We start from the raw sequence: 20814 nt of genomic DNA on the forward strand, positions 1-20814 counted from the left end.
CTTACTGATTGCCGAATTTTGTGTTTTCTCCGCAAAAAAATGAAATTTTTTTTGTAATTTGACGAAATGGTGACAATTTATAGAACACTTATGAACCAGGGGTGGATCTAGAGCTCGCTGTTGGGAAGGGTGGTTTTTTTTATAAATTGTTGTGTATGGGGTGACCATATGTCTTGGATTTTGTCCCGTGTTTGCCGGGACAGTCCTTATTTCCATCCTGATTTTTCAGTCGAGGTTTTCTTGAATTTTTATTTAATCAAATTATCATATAGAAGTTACCAAAATTTCATGAATCATCGCAATGAGAGCAATATTGCATATTGCTTGGGGGGCATGCTTGTCACTAACCTAAGTAACACCAAATTTTTTATCAGTGGGTGGGACAGCCTTATAAATCATACCATTATATATATAAAATTGTTGTTCAAAAAATTACTACAACATACTTTTCTAAATTTGGCCAGTATGTGTAAATCAATTTAAATAAACTTACTAATAGGTAATAACACTGGGTCAGTGAAATGAACACTGCCAGAATAGCCATAGCACATCAGCATCACCACTACACTCTTTATAAATTTCTTTTCATCAGCAGTGAATGTAACACTCTGTGCAGTAAGAGGATCAATACTAACTGGAAACTGCAACCTGGAAAGGGGAAAAAAAGAAAAACACTAAATGGGAAAAAAATAAAGAAACTTTCAGTAATTTTTTTCCCATATATATGGTTTATACAGGTTCAAATGTGGTTTGATACAACACAAAACTCATGCCAGAATTATGTGAAATAAATGGTGGCGCTGAATTGGGGCTCAACTGTATAACAAAGAGAAAATGTTCATGCAAATCAGTTTTCTGTAAAAAAAAAGATTAAGGTTTAATATCTATAAAATAGTTTTAATTTATATTTACCACAGCACTACAATATTCACAATGTTGAAGGATTTTTTTCCCCTTTAATTTTTGTAGGGAAGTTCATTGATTTACAGGTCTATATATGAATACAGGTACCAGTTAGTAACATTCACTGACTTGTTTGTGAAAATAAGGCATTTAGTTTAAAATTATACCCACCAGGAAAGCATTGTATATAGTGTGATTTACAATTTTAAATGGAATACAGTTATTTTCACAAACTGTTGTCATATGCCATTCCTCTGCAGAACTTCTGAGTTGGTACGTACATGTCTGTGTTGTGAAACTGACGTCAAGTTTGTTTCTGTGCAATACTTGTTATGTATAGTGCTGCCATCTGCTGGCCATACTCTGGCACTCAAAGGCATATTACACAAGTGATAATTTGAGGCTAATTCTGATTAATTACAAAAATTTTTAAGCTAGGTTTTGAGCCCAGGCCAGTTAACGAAGAAGATAATGTATTGACAGAAACCAGCATGGTTTTAAAAACAGAAGGATGTGTGTAACCAACCTCCTTTGCTTTCATGATCATTTGGGTCATCCACCTGCAAAACTTGTTAAATTGAAAAATTCAATAATCAAGATTTTTACACTACTTTGTTGAACCCCCAACCTCTGTAAGATTCGGTAGCTTAAACAATAACAAATTTTTTTCTAACCTTTGAAAAAAGATTCAATAAATCTAAAAAAGTAAATCTCTTTCGCTGCCTGCTGCATAACTTGTTACAACTGCGTTCCATTCGACTGTCAATTTCTCCGTCAAAACTTTTTAAACCAGTCTCCAATCAATAATTTTCATGGATTTTTTGTCAACACACAGCAACTAGTGTCTTTTCCTGCAGTGAGTTATCTGCGCAAGATTACAAGGAAGTTCCATGAAAATTTCTATAAGGTTCCTGACAGACAGGTATAAAATGATTTTATTCTGAAGTACATAATGGTGAAGACTCCACAGAGGAGGTGATCAACTGACCCAAAAAGGATACATATATGTTCCTCTCCCTATTTTATTTCTGCCAAAAAAAAAAAAAAAAAAAAAAAAAAAGAGCAAGAACATTAAACGTAGCCAAATCCACAAAAAGTGTTTTATTGAAATCCTTGATATTTCTCCGGATCGAGTGCACTTGCTAGGTCATAAGTTTTTATTAAGTCATGTAAATTTGTAAAGTAAGTTATGTAAGTCTTGCTAGCCTAGCTGTAAAGCTACTAGTCTCAACAGTACAGTCTTGACAGTAATGGTCAAAGCCACTGCTGTCGCTTAAAAAACATGACAAGGTATTATTTAGATAGGGATTTACCATTGAAAACTTGAGGAATGCATTTAATTTTGACAAAAACGAAACCCAAGTTGTGGAGTATTAATATTTTCATAGCATTTTTACTAATGAATACATTGGTTTTGGCAGTCCAGATACAGATGTCTATTCCACTTGCCTTAGCAAATACAAAAGAACAGTGCATTTAAAATTCTTTTTGAGTATTAGTGACCCACAATTTCTGTGGAAAAAAATTCTTGTGCCCCTCCAAAAGCAGATTCTGCACACACCCCCATGATTTTTGCGATGCAAAATGGTGAATACCACATAGCAGCTAAATGTCAAAACTGAATATTCAAGGTTTTTACAGTTTTTTTTCTGAAGTATCTCTGAAAATGTTTTACAGTTTGAATGGGCGTTCTAAATCCTTTATGATTTTTCAAAAAATGCACATTCACAATCTTGTAGGAACAAAGCGAATTTATAGACGTTGTCTTTGGAATGACGGCAGATAGCCACGAAAGTACTGTAATTTGCGATATGTAACCGGAGGAGAGAAAATTCACAGGGGAAGGGGCGCATTGCCTTTGGATACAATTTTATTGTACCCAAAGGCTACAATAAAATTGCCTGGTATCATCCATGAGTGGCTTAGGTTTCCCGAACATGGTTCTATTGTCCTCAAAATAGCAAATAGAATGTCTTGGTTTCATTCTTGGAAAACAATATTTAACCCTTAAGTGTTTCTGTGGCCTAGTTTGTCCTGGCCTAGAGTATGTCAGTCAGTTTTGGAGACAATAACTTTAAAAGGATATAGACTTGGTTGAAGAAATGTAAAGAGCTACTATGGCACTACACTGATACTCAAAAGTTAAGCAACAAAAATGTTCATGTAAGCAAATGTTTTTATTCTTTTTCAATGACATTCACACAGGTCACAGGATGGAGAAAAAGACACTCTCAGATAGAATCACAAAGAAAATAAGAAATCAAAACAATTCAGTCAATATGATCATCAACAGGAATAAAAGTCCAGACCATCAAACCACCACTAATTGAATGAATGAATGCCAGAACTCTGCCAATGAACTTATCTGGTTGCCCAAATCTCTTTCAGCTTAGCTTCATGGCAGAGTAGACCACCCTTACTATAGGCATACGTTTTGTGGATGTTAAGGTTCCATTATGCAGTCCCAGGTGTTTTTTTCACATTCATATGGGCCAGTAGTCCTTATGTAAACCAAATCAACACTAATCCATTAAAAGTACCATTCTCCATTGCAGTGGGGTCCAATAAACGCGATCATGAGAACAGTTTAGCCTTGCCTCTATGGTGTGAAGACGGTAATGATATGCAGACCACTGGTCATATCACATACGTGTGACCCTCATGCAGCCTTTTGAGAATTTGTTTGGTGACTGACCTTTTCGTTGATGCTTTAAGTACTGAACAAATTAACATATCATGTGTGATCTGCAGAAATGTAATTGAAAACACAAATAGTGATCATTGGAAACAGTGGTGATTCTTGGTTGTCCTCTCACGAGTCTTCGGGACATTGTGGCACAACTCTCATAGAAACTAATAAAGGTATTCAGGAATAATTTCCAGGATGAGTACGAGTCTAAAATAGAGCTTAGTTTATATTGAAAAGATTGTTTGGTCACAGTCCTATGGTTTATAGTTTGATAAATAAAATAGTAATCTGCAAAACGCCTGATAAAGCAATTAATTGTTCTGTGAGGTCATTCATGAAAAATAAAAATAAATTAAACACAGGACCAAGCCCTGAGGCATACCAGAGCTTACATGAAGAAAGGGGAAATTACAGCTCTTGGAATGGAAAAATTGTTTGAGATTTGCGAGGAATACTTTTAACCAATTGCACATTTGAACACACAGGCCTGAGTTTAGAGAGTTTGAGTAATAATTTAATTAGAGGCAAACCTTATCAAATGCTTTAGAAAAACCTAATAACATATAATTTAATAATATCATAAGTATCGACTATAGATAAAAGTACGAGTTAGATATTTTGGCAACATTGTGGGTTGGTATACGATCTTGGCTTCCCATATTTTTATTAAAAGAAAAACCTCCTTCCTTTAAGGAACATTTAAAAATTTCCTATTCACTTTAGGCACTTAACTTTTTTCCTCAAATACTATTGATATTTTTATACAATTTAACACAAGCATTTAGGATTCTAACTTCAACAACATGCAACTTTTTCAAAAATCCCCAAAATTTACCCATATTTTGTGCCATAAAACTTTTTGAAAACTATTGTAATTAAATATCCTCATGTTAAAGCAGTGGTTCCCAACCTTTTTCAGTCCGCGTACCCCCAGCTGGCTCGGTTCCTTTCCGCTTACCCCCAGCCCTGAATCCTCCAGACTCCCCCCCACCCGCTCCAATCTGTTTCACCCATTACAGTTTTCGAAAAACTTCAAAAAAAGAAAAAGGTACATGTTGAATTAAATTAAATGGTCTATTTTTTCATTATTCAGATTTTTTATTTCTCAAGTAAGCAAACAAATTAACACAAAGATTGGGAAAGAAATTAATGTGATGTTTGGAACTGTATTGAATTACAAAGTTTTGAAAAATTAAGCTCAAAAGAGGATAAATACAAACTCAAATCCGGAGCTGCGTTCAGTTTGCTTCTATATTTATTTTTTATGTAAGTATACAAAGAAAACGTCCGTTCAACAAGCTCCGTGCTAACAAATGGCAACAAAAACATTATGGTTTTTCTAAAAAAAGTTCAACGCATTCATAACCGCGGCAAGCACAAAAACTGACTAGTTTCACCATTCCGTCATTGAAGAGGATCTTCAGTAGGGTATCTGATGCCAGCTCCAGCAATTTCTCCTTTTCTGGATTCGACAATCAAAAGCCGGTTCAAAATGCTTTGAAAGGATTAGATATCCACCGATCACCTATTTCCAGCTCTGAAAAATAACTTTCAAACAAGGATTTTAATCCTTCCAAGTGGCCGACTGCTAGCTCAGCTTGTGGCAAGAAATCGTAAAGTGTTTCAAACACTTCCCAAAGAAAGGGCTACCTCGTGCCGAAGTTCAAGCAGCCACATCAGGACTTTACCCACGGACAACCACCTAACTTCGGTGTGCAAAAGCAAAGCGTTGTGAAGGATGTCCATGTCTTCACACAACAATTTAAACAACCTGTAGTTGGTAGAATTCACCTTGACAAAGTTGACAAACTTGACCGCTTCATCAAGAACATTTTGCAAATTTGGAGACAATGGTTTCGATGCAGAGATCTATCTGTGAATGTAGCAGTGAGTCCATTTCATTTTGGGAGCAAATTTTGTCATGTGTGCACGAAGGCCTGAGTAGCAACCTTCCGCGGATTTTACTCCATCTGTGGTGAGCCCAATGCATTTTGACGATTGAATTCTTTTTCCAAGGAAATAATGATTAATTGCTTCAAATAAGTCTAACAGTCGTACGACACCTTCAATGGGTGACACATACAAAAAATATCCTTCGAATTCTGTCTTTCAAGTACTCTGTAATTACAAGTAGCTCAGGATACTGCGCAACGTCGGTACTTTTATCGACTTGGATAGACAAAAAATTCACAACCTCTGACGTGACTTATGACTGTGCTCTCAACAGCGTCTGACATGTCCTGTATTCTTCGAGATACCGTATTATTTAAGAGAGATATATATAGACTCATTATAAAAGCACTTTCCTCTGCAAACATGCATCTGACGGCATATTTTCACCAATAGTGTGATTTTTTCCTCGTCTCGCAATACGATAGCTATTGTAGTAGGAGGTTTCGGTAGCTTTGGCAGAATCACTTTTGGAAGATTCAAAATATGCTTTCACGCTTACAGGTCCACGGTATTTCATTTTGGTGTTTCAGTATGCTTCCGCACAGATCCAGTTTTTAGCCATTGATCCATAGCGCAAATCACGTGAGTAGTAGGTACTTGGTAGAAAAGTTGACGTAGCAAATTGCGGGAATAAAACGTACACGTTTTAATACAAACGCCCACAACAAAAGTTAAACACAACACGAATTAATTCTTCATTTATATGCACAGCCCGGCCATGCGTTAACAATCAAATCCAAAACGCAGAAGAAAAGTTAGGCGAGAGAAAGGATTTCACGAATCCCGATCATAGGTTGGGCAGGACAAGGGAAGGCCGAACCTTCCAGCGGACGCAACCCCTCTGTTATAGAAGATTTTATTGATAGGGAAATCAATATATTACAACTGACAATATTAGTAGAAAACCTCTACCTACTTTTAAAAATTCCTTTTAATGTTTTTTAATCATTTTGTTGTTTTTTTAGATGGATGGCCGCCATTACCATTTTCTTTTCACGTACCCCCTAACGGCCTCTCGCGTACCCCCGGTTGGGAACCGCTGTGTTAAAGTATGTATGTAATACCATTGTGTTGAGACAGACACAAAGTTTCAAGACATTTAAATGAGTGGTGTTTCAAAAAATGTTCCTTATCTAATAAAAAACTCAGTTTTGACAAAAGTATTTTCGTGGAAAAATATTAATATCCATAGGTGGAAATAGACTTGGAAATCTGGGGGGAAGGGGGCACGATGATGTCAATTCATATATACGCATATACATTAGATCTGTTGACTCCACCTTTGATGCTGGGGGGGGGGGCAATGCCCCTCCACGCCCCCGTATCTTCGCCCATGGCATATATAATGTGCCTACCAGCAGTTTATATTAAAATATTATAAAAATACTTCTAGGAGAGGTAGAACAAAAACTTAAACAGACACAGAAAATTTCATAGTATATAAAAATTGAAAATGTTTTTTGGAAAATTTGCATGCACCAACCCCCTCATGCCCAGATATCTCTTCTGAAAGTAGGTTCATCTAAGTTTTAACTACTTCCTCTCCCCACCCTTCTGTGCAAAACAGAATTGTCTTTCCTCCCGTCTCTGACAAGAGCTTTCATCTTTTTCCCCACCATTCACAAAAGCCTCCAAAACATACCCATACTCTATATCTGGGCCGTCTTTGGGGGTTACAGAGTTAGTTATAATTAGTAAGGTGAAATTAATTGCTATATAGCTTATTTAATTTAATCTAATGTTTGAATTATTTAAAAAAATGTTTAAGGCATTTCAAGAAAAACCTAAGATTACTCATTTTTCAATGTTACCATAAATAACATTTTACATTGATTGAAGGAAATCTATTGAAAATGTTTTTTGAGAATAAACTTACTTGGTTTCTTCCATACTACCATTATAGAACTTCACAAGAGCAAGGGCTCCAAACCAAGCACCAGTGGCCTGCAAATTATGATTTAGTTACACAACACAAAGTTGGACATCCTTAAGTGCAAACCGGATAATAAATCAGGTAATCACTTAACACATACACAGAGTCCCAAGCAACACCTTTATATTTAAATATATTAAAATTTTGGCCAAATTAGCATTCTTTCACACAAAATTTAATTTTTTTTTCAAATTTCTGAGATAAAAATTATATATAGCTATTTATTGATTTTTTTTCTCAAAATAGTTGAAATTTTGAGCTGTTCGTAGATATAATTTTTTCTAGTTAAATGTTATGTTACATATAAATAGTTATACTATTCATCTTTTGTGAGTCTGAAGATATTGGAATAAACAATGTTTATTTACTCAAGGATATTTGACAAGATTTTATGCTGGCATCTTATATATTGAAAGCTTCAATATCACACCGGGGGAATGCCATTTTTGAACAGTAGATACAGAATCCACATGGTTATGGCAGCATTATTTGTATTTTAGAATTACACTAGAACCAAGCTAATATATATGGCTCAAAACAATTGTGTGAGGAAGCATGGAAGAAAAATCCTATCCCATGCATAGACCCATCTTGTGCATCACGGGGTTGCTACAAGCGTACATGGGGTCACTACATTTTGTCACAATCCATGTTAATTTAAATTTAATGAGTTTAATTGATGAAAAAATAAATTTCAATCATTATAGGGTGCCTCATGATCGAGGGTTCCAAGGGCCAGCCAACTTGTGTCAAGAATCCTGAATTTCCTGTCTATCCTTCTTGCCCTCCCATCCAGTATGTGTACTATATTTCTGAGAAATATAGACACAGAGCTCTATCAACTCTCCATTGTTATAATATGTGGACTAACAAATTCAATATGTCTTTCCCAAGTCATTGGAGATTTTTATTCATTCTGAATTTTTCATTTTGTATTTCAATATTTCATTTTATTTGCAATTTGATTTGGTGTTTAATTACTTTTTGTACAAAATATCATCTAGTGGTTAAAGAGGGAGAGGGCGGCCCAAACTCATTAAGATGGCCCTGGTTGAAGCATGTGCAAATCTAGAGGGGAGGGGGCAATCATCCCTCCCAACAGCTAGATAATATTGGGGGAGCAGAATAGTCTGCCCTACAAATTATGGGACAATTTTCCCACAATTAGTCCTCCCTCCAAACACATTGCTCTAGATCCACACCTGGGTGGAAAAAAATTGTTTGGTTCAACTCTTGTTGAACTCAGAGAATTAAATTTTTTTGTTGTTCAAATACTGAAGCTCTGTAATCCAAATTTTTCGCTAATCTGAACAGGTGCTGGTTCTATTCAGATTCCTGGTTCAGATTGCCTGGGTTCTACAGTATGTATTTAATGCATACAGAATATAGAAACGCAAGATAGAAAAAGAAATTACTTGAGGTTCCAATTGATCTGCAGTCGCAACAACTGATAGCTCTAAACCATAAATTTTGGCTTCTTTTGCAAACATAATATACTGGTAAACAGCTCTTATGCCATCAGGTTTACACGCTGTACTGAAACCCTATACATGAAGATAAAAAAAAATTTGGAATAATATGTCATGAATGTAATGCCTAAGTAGATTAAGAATAATGATTTTTTCAAAGTATGCAAAAAATATCTCACCCTTGAACAAACAGCCCATTTCTGATTGAAACATCTTATATTGACATCCCATCGAGCATGGTCCATCCACCATCCAATCAAAGACATTTCATGGCTAGAAATAACTTTGCTGGTCAAAGCATTGCGAAGATACCTCTTGTTCCATACTATATTACCTTTGCTAAAGACTATTGTATCCTCAGCTTTCTTCCTACTCATTAAGGAAAAGAAAAAAACATGTATATTCATGATGTAAGTACGAAGGTTACAGAGTTTATATAAACAATGCAAATGGATTAAGCCTACAAAATTAAAAGGTATAAGCACGTTTCTTCCTATTATTGTGCATTTGTGTCCTTAGTTGTTTATTTACTTCGACCATTCTATAATTCCTTGTTTAGCCTTTCAATGGCCAATGTTCCCAATTGGGAACATCAGCTTTATTAATCAGAAAAAAATATTTTTTGTTCAAGAAAGCTCTTGATTTTTTTTTCCTGAAGGTGCGAGATTCTAAACTTGATTTACAAAACAAAAATTTTATTCTTTGAGCACTCATGTCAAATTTTAAATCATTTGTTTTTACGGAAGAATAGAATTTGTTTTGTTTTCAATTTTAATGTTGTTGACATGGACAAGTCTAGAAAAGAAAAGATACAGGAAAATTTTTTTTCATGAATTTTTTTGTTGATATCTCTAAACTCAAGGATGGGAAGAAATAAAAAGGGAAAAAATTAGGATAATCAAACTAAATCTGAATTCGGCCAGTAAAATGTTAATGAAAGCATATGCATTAGGTTTTATAGTGTAATACTGTACAATGTTTTATTCTTGTAAGTTTAAAACTTTCCAGCCATCAGATCCCCCCCTTCATTCAAGCAAACTTTTGCAGAGACCACTACCAACTGTTTGCAGTTTGTAATAAAATGTTGGCAGAGTAAAATTTGTTTTTTCTTCTTTTAAACTAAAAAAAAAAATATTAAAAAGTTTAATTTACCAGCAGTGAATGAAAAGCAGTTAGATATTTTAAATATGCGATTAATCAGAAAGAACTCTGCAATTCTTTTTAAATATTTGTAAACTAATAAGAAAAATAAATGATATTTCTTTGTTTACAACACATGAAGAAAGAAAATGTATATAATTAAAAAAGTTTCCAAAAAAAAAAAAATATTCCCTTCCAAAGAGCATAAAAAAAATTTCTTAAGATTTAGAAATCTTCATTTGAATAATGGAAAATATGAAATTTTAACTTCTATAAAGCACCAAATAATGATATACACTTATTAAGTCTATTTCAACCAATTATAATCTCCATTTAACAATTTTATCTATTTAGAACAAAAATTATGATTGAATTTGCAGCATATTAAAATCTTTTAAATAATCAAATAAATTAAAATGATTTTAGAAATAATTGTCTAATAATTTTTTTAAAATAACATTTTATAAATTTGGAAAGGATGGTTTGAAAATCCATACAAATTTTGAAAAAAATTTGCTTTTAACAATATAATAAAAAATAATTCTTGCCCCTCACTGACCAATTCACAACAACTTAAAAGAATCTACGCCGGGTTCGAAAAAAAAAAAAATGCTCGTGCTATCGGGCTGAAAGGACGATATAATAAAAACTCATGTTATTTAAATAAATACATTTTATTCGATAAAATAGCTTACCATCCTCTTTCTTCTTCGGCAAAAAACCACATCAAATGCACGTAAATGACGAAAATCGACGTCAAGGAATGAAACAAAATAGCTATGAGAATCATTTGGAAAGCATTCGTACCTCTTATGAACCTTTTCCATCTCGAAAAAATCAACATTACCTTTACACAAGAACAAAAATTCTAACATAACCACCCGGCCCGATCATTACAAAGAAACAAATTCTCTAGGCATTGTTTCTTCACACAGATTTACACGAGGTTTTAAGGTTTCCTTGATGTTGACGAAGTCGCCAAATGTACTATTTATAGCACTACGTTACGCTACAGCAGATGGCTACGAAGCGCCATCCGACATCTGTTTGGCAAAAAACTTCGTGTGTTGATTAGAATGTCAATTTCCCCGATTGGAAAGAATACATCGTATGCTTAATTAATAGTTGGGGGTTAATGATTGGTGCAATGGGCGTTATAGGTGGATGATTATATGCCTATTAGTGGAAATGTAGACAAGGAAATGACTGTGTGTGCTTTTTTAAATTTGACGCAGACGAATTTTTCTCCGTGGGCGTAACTTAATGGAAATATTGGGAGGGCTTGAAAATATTGGGGGTTTGGGGGCTCAAACACAGTATTTTTGAAAGATATTACATGGAAATAGTGGCAAATATTAGTGGGGGGGGGCGATTCGGGCCCATGGACCGGATAAAACTTTGTCTATTCGAATTGCCTATCAGCGGAAAACATAAAAAATACAGTTGCCCCCATTTTCCCTCAAGGAGATAGATTTCTTCAAAAAATGTTTCACGCTCTCTCTCTCTCTCTCTCTCTATATATATATATATATATAAAATTTGCAAGAAAGTCATTTAACTAAGTTATAAAGGAAGTCTGCTTAATTCTTGGGAGGTTCTGCTTCTTTCAAATAAGGGCAGAGATACGGGGGGGGGCATGGGCGTCAATGACTAGGTCGACTGATCTAATTTATAAGCAAAAAATTAACTGATATCATCATCGTGCCTTCCCCCCATCCGAAGCCTTTGAAGTCTATTCACGCCTATGCTTCTAAAAACAATGAGGGGCTGGCTGTAGAGGATGTGTGGGCATATCCTCCCACTACATCGGGTGGTCTATAACAGGGCTCCAGCGACGATTCTTATCATTTTTGTTTTTTCACACTACAAATTTGTCAGGCTGTAGGGTGTGGGTGGGTTGGTGTGCAGAAAAACCTGGCAATGCCGACAGGGCCGTCTTATGGGCCCCCGGGCCAAGTGATTTTTCTGAGGCCCTACCAGGCAAATTCTCGAAAGTTTCAACCAGATCTCATTTTTGTGAGGCTTCCCCTTCTCTTGAGGCCCCCGGGCGGTGCCCGGAGGGGCCCATGCTATAAGATGGCACTGAATGCGGAGATATATGCTCATTTTTCCTATCTCTAGAAAGACGTTTATTTCTATTGTACAAGAAATGAACATCTCAAATATGCTTTTCTTCCACTGAATACCAACTAAGCCCCGATTCTATTTTCAATTTTTAAATATATTATTGTTATCATTTCAGGGAGAATGTCACAAGCTAACTGGCATGCATCATAGATGCCGTAATCTGGGGGCTGAGGTCTTTTGAGCCCCCCAATACAGTTTGTGAGGGACTGATGCCCCCCAAAATGCATGAATATACAATGGAACGCACCATTCCACCTCCTGCGTACGGGCTTGAGTCCCGTATGCGGGACAATGATGATTTTCAGCCCCTTCAATGTTTTTTCATGTTGGTGCCTCTGGGCATGATGTTCATTTTGTCACTAGACCAAAACTTTATGCATTGAGATTGGCTGAGTAGGTAACGATTTAATTGTATAAAAGAGGGACAATTATTTTAAAATATCAAAGTTAAGCATTATTTATAACACATAATACAAAAAAATGTTCACACTTGATTTGATAATTAAAGCCATAAAATATTGTATGTAATATTAGTTTTTTTTTTTACGTTCCACAAATTTTCAGAAATATCCGAAATGGAAAAATGTAACTATATCGATTTTAAAATGATTAATACCTGCTTCTTCATAAAATCATACTTAAAAATTAAAAACTAGAAAAAATTCAGAACATTAGATATTTCAGGAGAATTAAAATCCTAAAGATTTGTTCTTTTTGGACCCTGTGGAAATCAATTCTGATCAGGAACGAATTCAGAGGGCCCTTTCCAAAAATTGAAAAATAAATGGGTTAATAATGGCATTACTGCCTCGCAAAATTCGGGATGCGTGGTCACAGTATGACCTTCACTCCCACGGTCCCTTGACACAAGCACCCGAGTCTCATAAATCTGATGTCAGAAAGTTTTTAAAAATGAAGCAATCGTATGTCTGAGACAAATTTTGTGGTCAACCATATACAGTATTTCTTCTAAATCTGAAAAGTATAGGTGAATATTCCAAATAAAGAGAAAAAGACGAGACGTCTGGATTTGAGATATTTTGCAGTCAACAGTTAAAACCCATGGGAATAAATTGACTCAAAGGTGAAAATCACTCCAATTCAGACCTTAATAGAATATATTTCAGCTAAATTACGAAGATTTGTGAAATTACGGACGAATTCTTAATTAGTTTCCAGGCAAAGTCATTTCACGTTCCTGCAATAGTTTTGGAAGATATTTTTGTACGCCCTTAGACTTCTCTGGTTTTCCTACTTAGGGAAGACTATTGTTTTTTGACGGCCTACATAGCTGCTAAATTAGCAAAATCCAGACAAAGACGTTGATTAAAGATAAATCGTATAGACAGCAAGAGACTGCAGATGAGAGAGACACTCTTCACATGTAATTACTTCACGTGCTGAACTTTATTCAGTTAAAAACAAGGAACTCGACACCAATAGTAACTGATCAGCAATGCGATGCGTACACAACATTCTTAAATAGTGAATGTCATGTCAAAGCCGTTTTAATTCAGTTGGTAGAGAATATTCAAACACATATATTAAATCTGCCATTAATTTATCCAAAGAGAGAGAGAGATGTCTGTCTACAAAATCTTCCTATGTATATCAGGATATTAATAAATAATTGAATAATTCATTCAGATATCGATATATATTTCTTAAATATAAGGTGATATATATATGTTCATTCATCATTCTAATTAGTTGAATAAATACCGTACGAGTAATGATTTAAAAATAAATTTAAATTAAAAAATGTATTTAACTCCCCGTTAGCGGACACTCTCGATAGCGGACAGTAAAATTAGGCAAACTTTATTTTTCCCCTCAGAAACTTTTAATTATTAATTTTTATTCCCAAATCGAGAATTTATAGTATTCAACCGTGATTATGCTCGTATTATGACGACCCGTCAGTTAATTACAGTCAGAGGCGCCGACATGGAGAAAACATTGGGGGGGGGGGCTGAAAGTTGCTGGTCTCTCTGCATATCATATCTCCCCATTAGCGGACAAAACGTTTGGTCCCATGGGTGTAGGTTATCGAGAGGTTCTGCTGTAGTTACAATAATACTGTACATAATTTACTATGTTCATCATTCACACACTAAGCCAGTTTCAACGCGTCTTTTCCAGCATGGCCCAGGTCTTTGACCATCTGCTTATATCTCGTCGTTGAGACAGAGCGGCGGGCCATGTTCTGGTTAGAAGGAGGAGGTTTCAGCGCGTTTGCTGCTGATATTTATAATTTTAGTGCTCTCTAATATCAAAACTATAGTAGGAAAATTAAGCCATATTAACATTTAAAATTTTTAAAAACTTTTTGCTCAAAATTTAGCTATACTAAAGAAATTCAATAAATTACAAAGGAATTCAAAACTTATACATGTAACTATAATTAGAAATTTTAAAGTCTATTCACATGTCTAAACATCAAATATGCAATATAGCTTCTATAAAAGAAACTTATTCCTCGTAGCCCTATCTTTGTGTTTAACGTTTCTCTTACTTATTCTTACGAATGTAAATTAATTTCAGATAAGCAGTTAGAAGTAAGGAGGTCCCCTACAGTCAAAGGTATATATGGAATTCTCATACCTCATATAGTACATATCTAATATTTATATAACTACAGAATGAAATACCTATAAACATTATTTAAAATCCTCGAATCCAGAAAGAATTCTCAAGATGACGCACTTTTACTTTAGGTTCTGTACGTAGGAAAGGGAAATTAATATCAAAGTTTAGTGATAAAAATAGGGAAATGGGCAATAATATACAGACATGCTGTACTTTGCGGCTCTAGTGCGAAAAAATCGTTGTATGGGCGTGGGAACATTAAGTCCAGCAGAGTAGCACAGAATGATAGGGATCGTTAAACCCATCCATTATTCTGCTACTGTTCGTTTTGAAAAATGGACCTCGGGGACTTTACCGTTTGATTGTTTTCGGCCATGGTCTGTTGAAGCTTGTAGCAACATGGCAACTGCGGCGAAGTCAACATGCAGGTGGCTAGTCAAACAGAATCACTAAGGAGTGGCTCGTGAAAACGCTTGGATGATTGTAATGGACATCAATGGGCTAGAGTCTTTAACTGCTTGAGTCTTTAACAATTGGTTAAGATTTTCTTAATTTTGTACAACAGATTAATTACACTGGAACCTTCATTTGATTACGATGTATGATTAGCATGTAAATATTATATATAAACTTACTATTATTCAATTTCTTTGTCAAATATCTTAGTATGGTTACGCATTCTTGGATTCTTAGTTTAAGAATTTCACTCATATACAGGGAGCTCGTAAAATGTTTCAACAAAATAAGAGGGGCGATATCATCTATCAAGACAAACAATAGAACCTTGACCCTCCTTCCACCCAGTGCCAGAAAAGAGTAAATTCGAAATACTGTACGTTCAACAAGCACAAGTCGTATCTTCTGACGTCATTTCTGTCGAATCTGAGAAGTCGCACATCTCCAGAACATGTACGAAGCACCCGTGAACTCAGTGGACGATATCTTAGTTAGAATTGTTGTTGTAGCCAAGATAAGCACGACTGGAAGTCTACGAGAGGGTGCGTCAGTCTTTTATTCGGCCGCTGTGGTGGTTGAGTGGTCATAGTGACGGACTCGCGTCGCGAGGTCTCAGGTTCGAACCCCACCGTCGCCACAGTGGTGGTTGGCTGAAGTTGGTTTTCTGTGGTTCCCAACTTCAAGGCGCGAATGCGAGCCGGTCTCCCCTTTAAAACTCGCGAGGGGATATGAGGGGATATTTTTTGTAAATGAAAATACATATGCACTAAGAAATAGAAAAGATGCATTTTAAAAACACATCTGCTTTTTTTGCCTCATTTTTTAATGCATATTTTCTCATTTTTTGTACATATTTTGGAATTTTTAACTTTTTCAAGATTTCTAGTGCATATTCTGGGGTGTTTAATGCATATTTTATTTTAAGTGCATATTTTGGGATTTTCAGTATATATTTTGTCATTTTAAGTGCACATTTTGTATTTTAAGTGCACATTTTGTATTTTAAGTGCACATTTTGTATTTTAAGTGCTTATTTTTACATTTTTAAGTGCTTATTTTTACATTTTTAAGTGCTTATTTTTACCTTTTTAAGTGCTTATTTTTACATTTTTAAGTGCTTATTTTTACATTTTTAAGTGCTTATTTTTACATTTTTATGTGCATATTTTTGCATATTTTTGCATTTTTATGTGCATATTTTTGCATTTTTATGTGCATATTTTTGCATTTTTATGTTCATATTTTTGAATTTTTATGTGCATATTTTTGAATTTTTATGTGCATATTTTTGCATAATTTTGCATTTTTATGGGCATATTTTTTGCATAATTTTGCATTTTTATGTGCATATTTTTTGCATAATTTTGCATTTTTAAGTGCATATAATCCGGGCACTATTTATAACATTCATTGGACCTTTTCGAATCCTCTTCCCAGTCCAATATTTCCGTAGAGCATTTACTGCGGAATTGTTGTTTTGGTAAAACAATTTGACCGAGAAAGCACGCTCTCGTAAACTTATCGCTATTCTGAGCAGCCAACACATTGAGCAACAAGATCTCCGCGAATGTTTCTAGGTTTTATAACAGCTGCTGTGTGACATCACATAAATACACATGTTTACTACAGGTATTGAAAGGGAAACGCGCTCTGGTGGCGGCACGTGCAACTAATTTTTTCCCCCCTGAAACAAATTTCCATAACTTCATGAAGCCCTCTACAAAATTTCAATTTTCTGATGACTGGTTTCTCCTGTAGGCTACTTTAAAATAGGGCCTTTCAATTATGGACGCCCTGTATATTCTAACTTAGGAGATACAACAGATTTAAAAGGTAGTAGATTGCAGCATGAGCATCCACGCCGCTTTTTTTTCGCCCAAAATGAACATAATAGCGTATACTAACCAACCCCCTTTCTCCCTTATAGGTTAGAATTTTGTGAAAGGTCCGTTTTTCAGATCCGAAATTTTGTAAAGGGTGTCTTGATCCTTTTCCTTCTTAATTTATTTTATCTTTGATTCTAAATTGAAATCCATTCACCCAGGTTCTAATAAATATTATAGGACCAAGACAAGGGTTTTAACCATTCCATAATACGAGAGGAAAACAACTTAACACTTCAGTGAACTCAATCAGAGTTGAAGGAAATACTCAATCAGAGTTCAAGGGCTTAAGTTTAAAAAGAACATTTAATTTTAACAATTAAAAAAATAATTCAGACAAGGTGTAGGTTGCTACCGGATGGTTATATACAGATTATGAAATTCATTTCAAAGGTTGACTTATATATTATCATTCTGTCCAACAGTCCGTCGTTAACGGGTGAGAAATCAGGATTGTAGGTTCGAATGTTCGAAGATGACGACCCGCAGAAGGAGACGAATTGTGTCTATTGATGCGGACGACAGATGAATCTCGAAGAGGTGAATATGGAGGTTTTAATGTCCGAAGACAGTGAACAGTCGATGGATGAATTTGGAGTTAATGTACGATGAAGGCAGCTGAACGTGCATGCACTTCTGAATACACAAGTTCGTCCCCCTTTTTGAAGAAGAACTCGGCTCCGGTCTGATTTTCATGAATACTTACATGACGATGGTCCATGCCATCAAACAAGATAGCCCGTGGACGAACCCTCGGAAAGCTGTCAGCTGTCATGTGGTCGCCGATTACCTTGTACGTTAATTTCACTCCGCAATGTGCGTGGTTACCGCTATTTCACATTACACTATTTTCTCCCGCGACACCGGAGAGCGAAAACTAGAACAACCTACATTTCCGGTAGCGTAAAAATAATCAAACTAACACATTTATAAATTATCAGCGAGCGAACATACAACTCGCTCGTAGTATGAAAAGTATCAAGAATTTACATCGTAGATTCACACTGCAATTACAAGCGAGAGAAAAACTCTCACCCGCCAGTAGCGTAGAAATTATATCAAGCTTAAGAAGAGAATTTCTCTAGAGGGTATGTTAAAAAGGCCCCTTGGTGATACAAAACTATATTAAAATGTACTAGGTACAGGTCCTGAAGGGAATTATTCGGCGTTTTAATTTAGAGTAAGCGGAGAAGGGGGAGAGAGGGGGGGGGGGAAAGAGGTACAACAGAAAAAGGGAAAAATCTTGAGGGGACTGTCCAGACCTTTGGAGAATTTCTTCTCGCCAAGGACCCTTAATCACACCCCCTGAAAAACAAACATTACCTTATATGGCTCGATGACCAGCTCCTTCACTCTCTTACAACCCTTTGTAATTTGATCCGTGTTTCTCATCTGGGGCCCCAAGGCAGCAGTACCGTGTACAACTGTATCTTAAGGCCTAAACTTTCTATAGAATAGATTTTGCTTTCCACTATTATTATTATATGATACCTTAAAATATACAATTAAATATAGGTATAATCATATGATTAATTATGTAAGATTGCGCTGTACAAATAAAAATCCAACATCCCATAACGCAAAAATCCATTCAATATAATAATCTTTTCTTTTCTCTACAATTGAAACTATTTTAAGATTAAGTTAATGTAACGTTATGATGAATTTTGACAATTCAACATAACAAGGGTCCGATTTTTAGATCCGTAATTTTGTGAAGGGTCCGGAAAACGGTCTCAAATTTTGGCTGGGTGCAGACCTCTGATAACGGAAGAAGAGTATGAGTTTTCACACAATTTGCAAAAACCCTTGCAGGTGGCAACTGCTAATCTTAAATGATGATTTTCCAACGTTGTTAAAAGAACGTCTTTATGAAAGAGTTCTATAGTTAGTTGACTGGTTTTTTTTCATTACGGTGGTTCAAGAGTTTCTCTATCATAGCTCGCTAGGGGGTACGTGTTAGAAGATGATATGAGACGATCATTCAGAGATACATCCATCTGGGAAAGCATGGATTGCATAAATAAGTTTACGGGTGCGACTTTACTCTGTACTCTTTTTATCTAGAAAAGTCCCATCACCTTTCACGATCCTAGCTTTCATATGAATCAGCGTTTAAGAGAGAGCCAGGTGCTCATCGCCGCTTCCACCAATATTGAATTCTAGAGGACCTCCATCGGAGACGTTTGAAAGCGGTTAATAGGTAACCAATTTTCCGCTTTCTATGGTAGTCTGCGGCCTAGGTAGAGTAAAAAGGTTGAGTTTAGATTTTGCCAGTTGAGGAGAACAGCCATCACGGATCGAAAATATCGTGTTCATAATGCTTGGTCTCATTTTCAAAAAAAGTCTCTTCGCGTTCTCCTAAAGTCATTCTTCCGCTTTTTCGAGGCTTAGTTCGTCCTGGACTGGAGTATGCTGTAAGGTTTTGGAGACCATACCTACAGAGGGACATAGACTTGATTGAAGGGGTGCAGAGAAGAGCTACGCGTGTTCTTATTGGCACACAGGGCTTGAGTTATGAAGAGAGACTTCATTTTTTGATTATGTTCACATTGGATGAACGCAGGTGTAGAGGAGATATGATCGAAGTGTTCAAAATTTTCAATGGGATGGATAGGATGGACCATGAACTTTTAGTACATCGCCAATCGACTGCTTTTACAAGGGGACACCAGTATCGATTGGTGAGGGACAATGCAAGGTTATGGTGTCGCAGGGAATTTTTCTCGAATAGGGTTGTTAATAAATGGAATAGCTTACCCCCGGAGGTAGTAAATTGTAACACAATTGACACGTTTAAAAATAAATACGATAAACATGTTGGGGTAAATCGAGAAGCTATCCATTCTTAGAATAAGACAACCATAAGTATTCTTTATGGGCATTGTATAATATTTTATCATGTGTATATATTGTTTATAATTTTTGTTAATTGCATTTTTAATTGGGTTGCTGTATTTGTGAAATATATGACATCCATATTTTTATAGGCATCTTTTTATCAGCCCCCTCGTTGGGCATTTTGCCTGTTGTGGCGTTGTATTTGTACTATTTGTATTTTACATGGTCACAGGAAGCACAACTTGCATTTGGCATATTTTCAATGCTGTTGTTTCAGAGAACCTTCTCTTAAGCTTCCACAATTTGACCATCCTGGATGTTTGTATACAGATGAATCCTCCTTAGCTCTTGCTGTAATAGCACAAAATGACGAAAATGGTGTAAGACATCCTGTAGCCTTTGCCTCGAGCAAACTGAAAGGTTCTGAACTAAATTACTCAGCGGTTGAACGTGAATTACTTGCTATTGTTTTTGCTGTTTCACGCTTTAAAACTTAACTTGTGTATTGTGATCAGGTTAGCCTGTCAAACGTACTGAAACTTGAGGGCCCACACAGTCGTATTGCCAGATGGATCATGTTACTTCAGAATTAAAATTTCCAAGTTCAACACAAACCTGGCCGACACAACATTACAGCCGATTATTTATCACGTAATGTCTTGCCCGTACCTTTCGTACAGTTAGAACTTGTTCCCAACCACTCGTTGGATGATTTAAGGTTAGCACTAAACAATGACAAATTTTGTCAACCTGTCAAAGACTGCGTAACGAATAACAAACACTTGCCATAACGATACAAAGACGAACTTTTTTTACCAAAATGACATCTTG

The 20814-nt window shown here is 35.7% G+C and overlaps 1 protein-coding gene across 4 annotated transcripts in view; it reads right to left on the reverse strand.

Annotated features, from left to right (window-relative positions):
- LOC149084813 (xylosyl- and glucuronyltransferase LARGE2s-like) overlaps positions 1–11183 on the reverse strand; it is a 65066-nt gene extending 53883 nt beyond the window's left edge. For 2 of the 4 annotated variants that reach the window (XM_089232556.1, XM_089232558.1), the window contains exons 1-5: positions 10783–11023; positions 9127–9319; positions 8894–9022; positions 7422–7489; positions 494–648 (exon numbers count right to left, since the gene is read on the reverse strand). In XM_089232556.1, coding sequence (XP_089088682.1) covers positions 494–648; positions 7422–7489; positions 8894–9022; positions 9127–9319; positions 10783–10931 — 694 coding nt within the window. In that variant the 5' untranslated portion in view covers positions 10932–11023. Of the gene's footprint in view, positions 1–493; positions 649–7421; positions 7490–8893; positions 9023–9126; positions 9320–10782 lie in introns of all 4 variants that reach the window. The other 2 variants (XR_016192763.1, XM_089232557.1) reach the window with 2 other exon arrangements.
- Positions 11184–20814: the final 9631 nt, after the last annotated feature.

This window comes from Pholcus phalangioides, unplaced genomic scaffold (assembly GCF_987345545.1).
Source record: "Pholcus phalangioides strain wild (caught in Gottingen) unplaced genomic scaffold, Ppha-v1.0 ptg000007l_1, whole genome shotgun sequence".
Lineage (NCBI taxonomy): Eukaryota > Metazoa > Arthropoda > Arachnida > Araneae > Pholcidae > Pholcus > Pholcus phalangioides.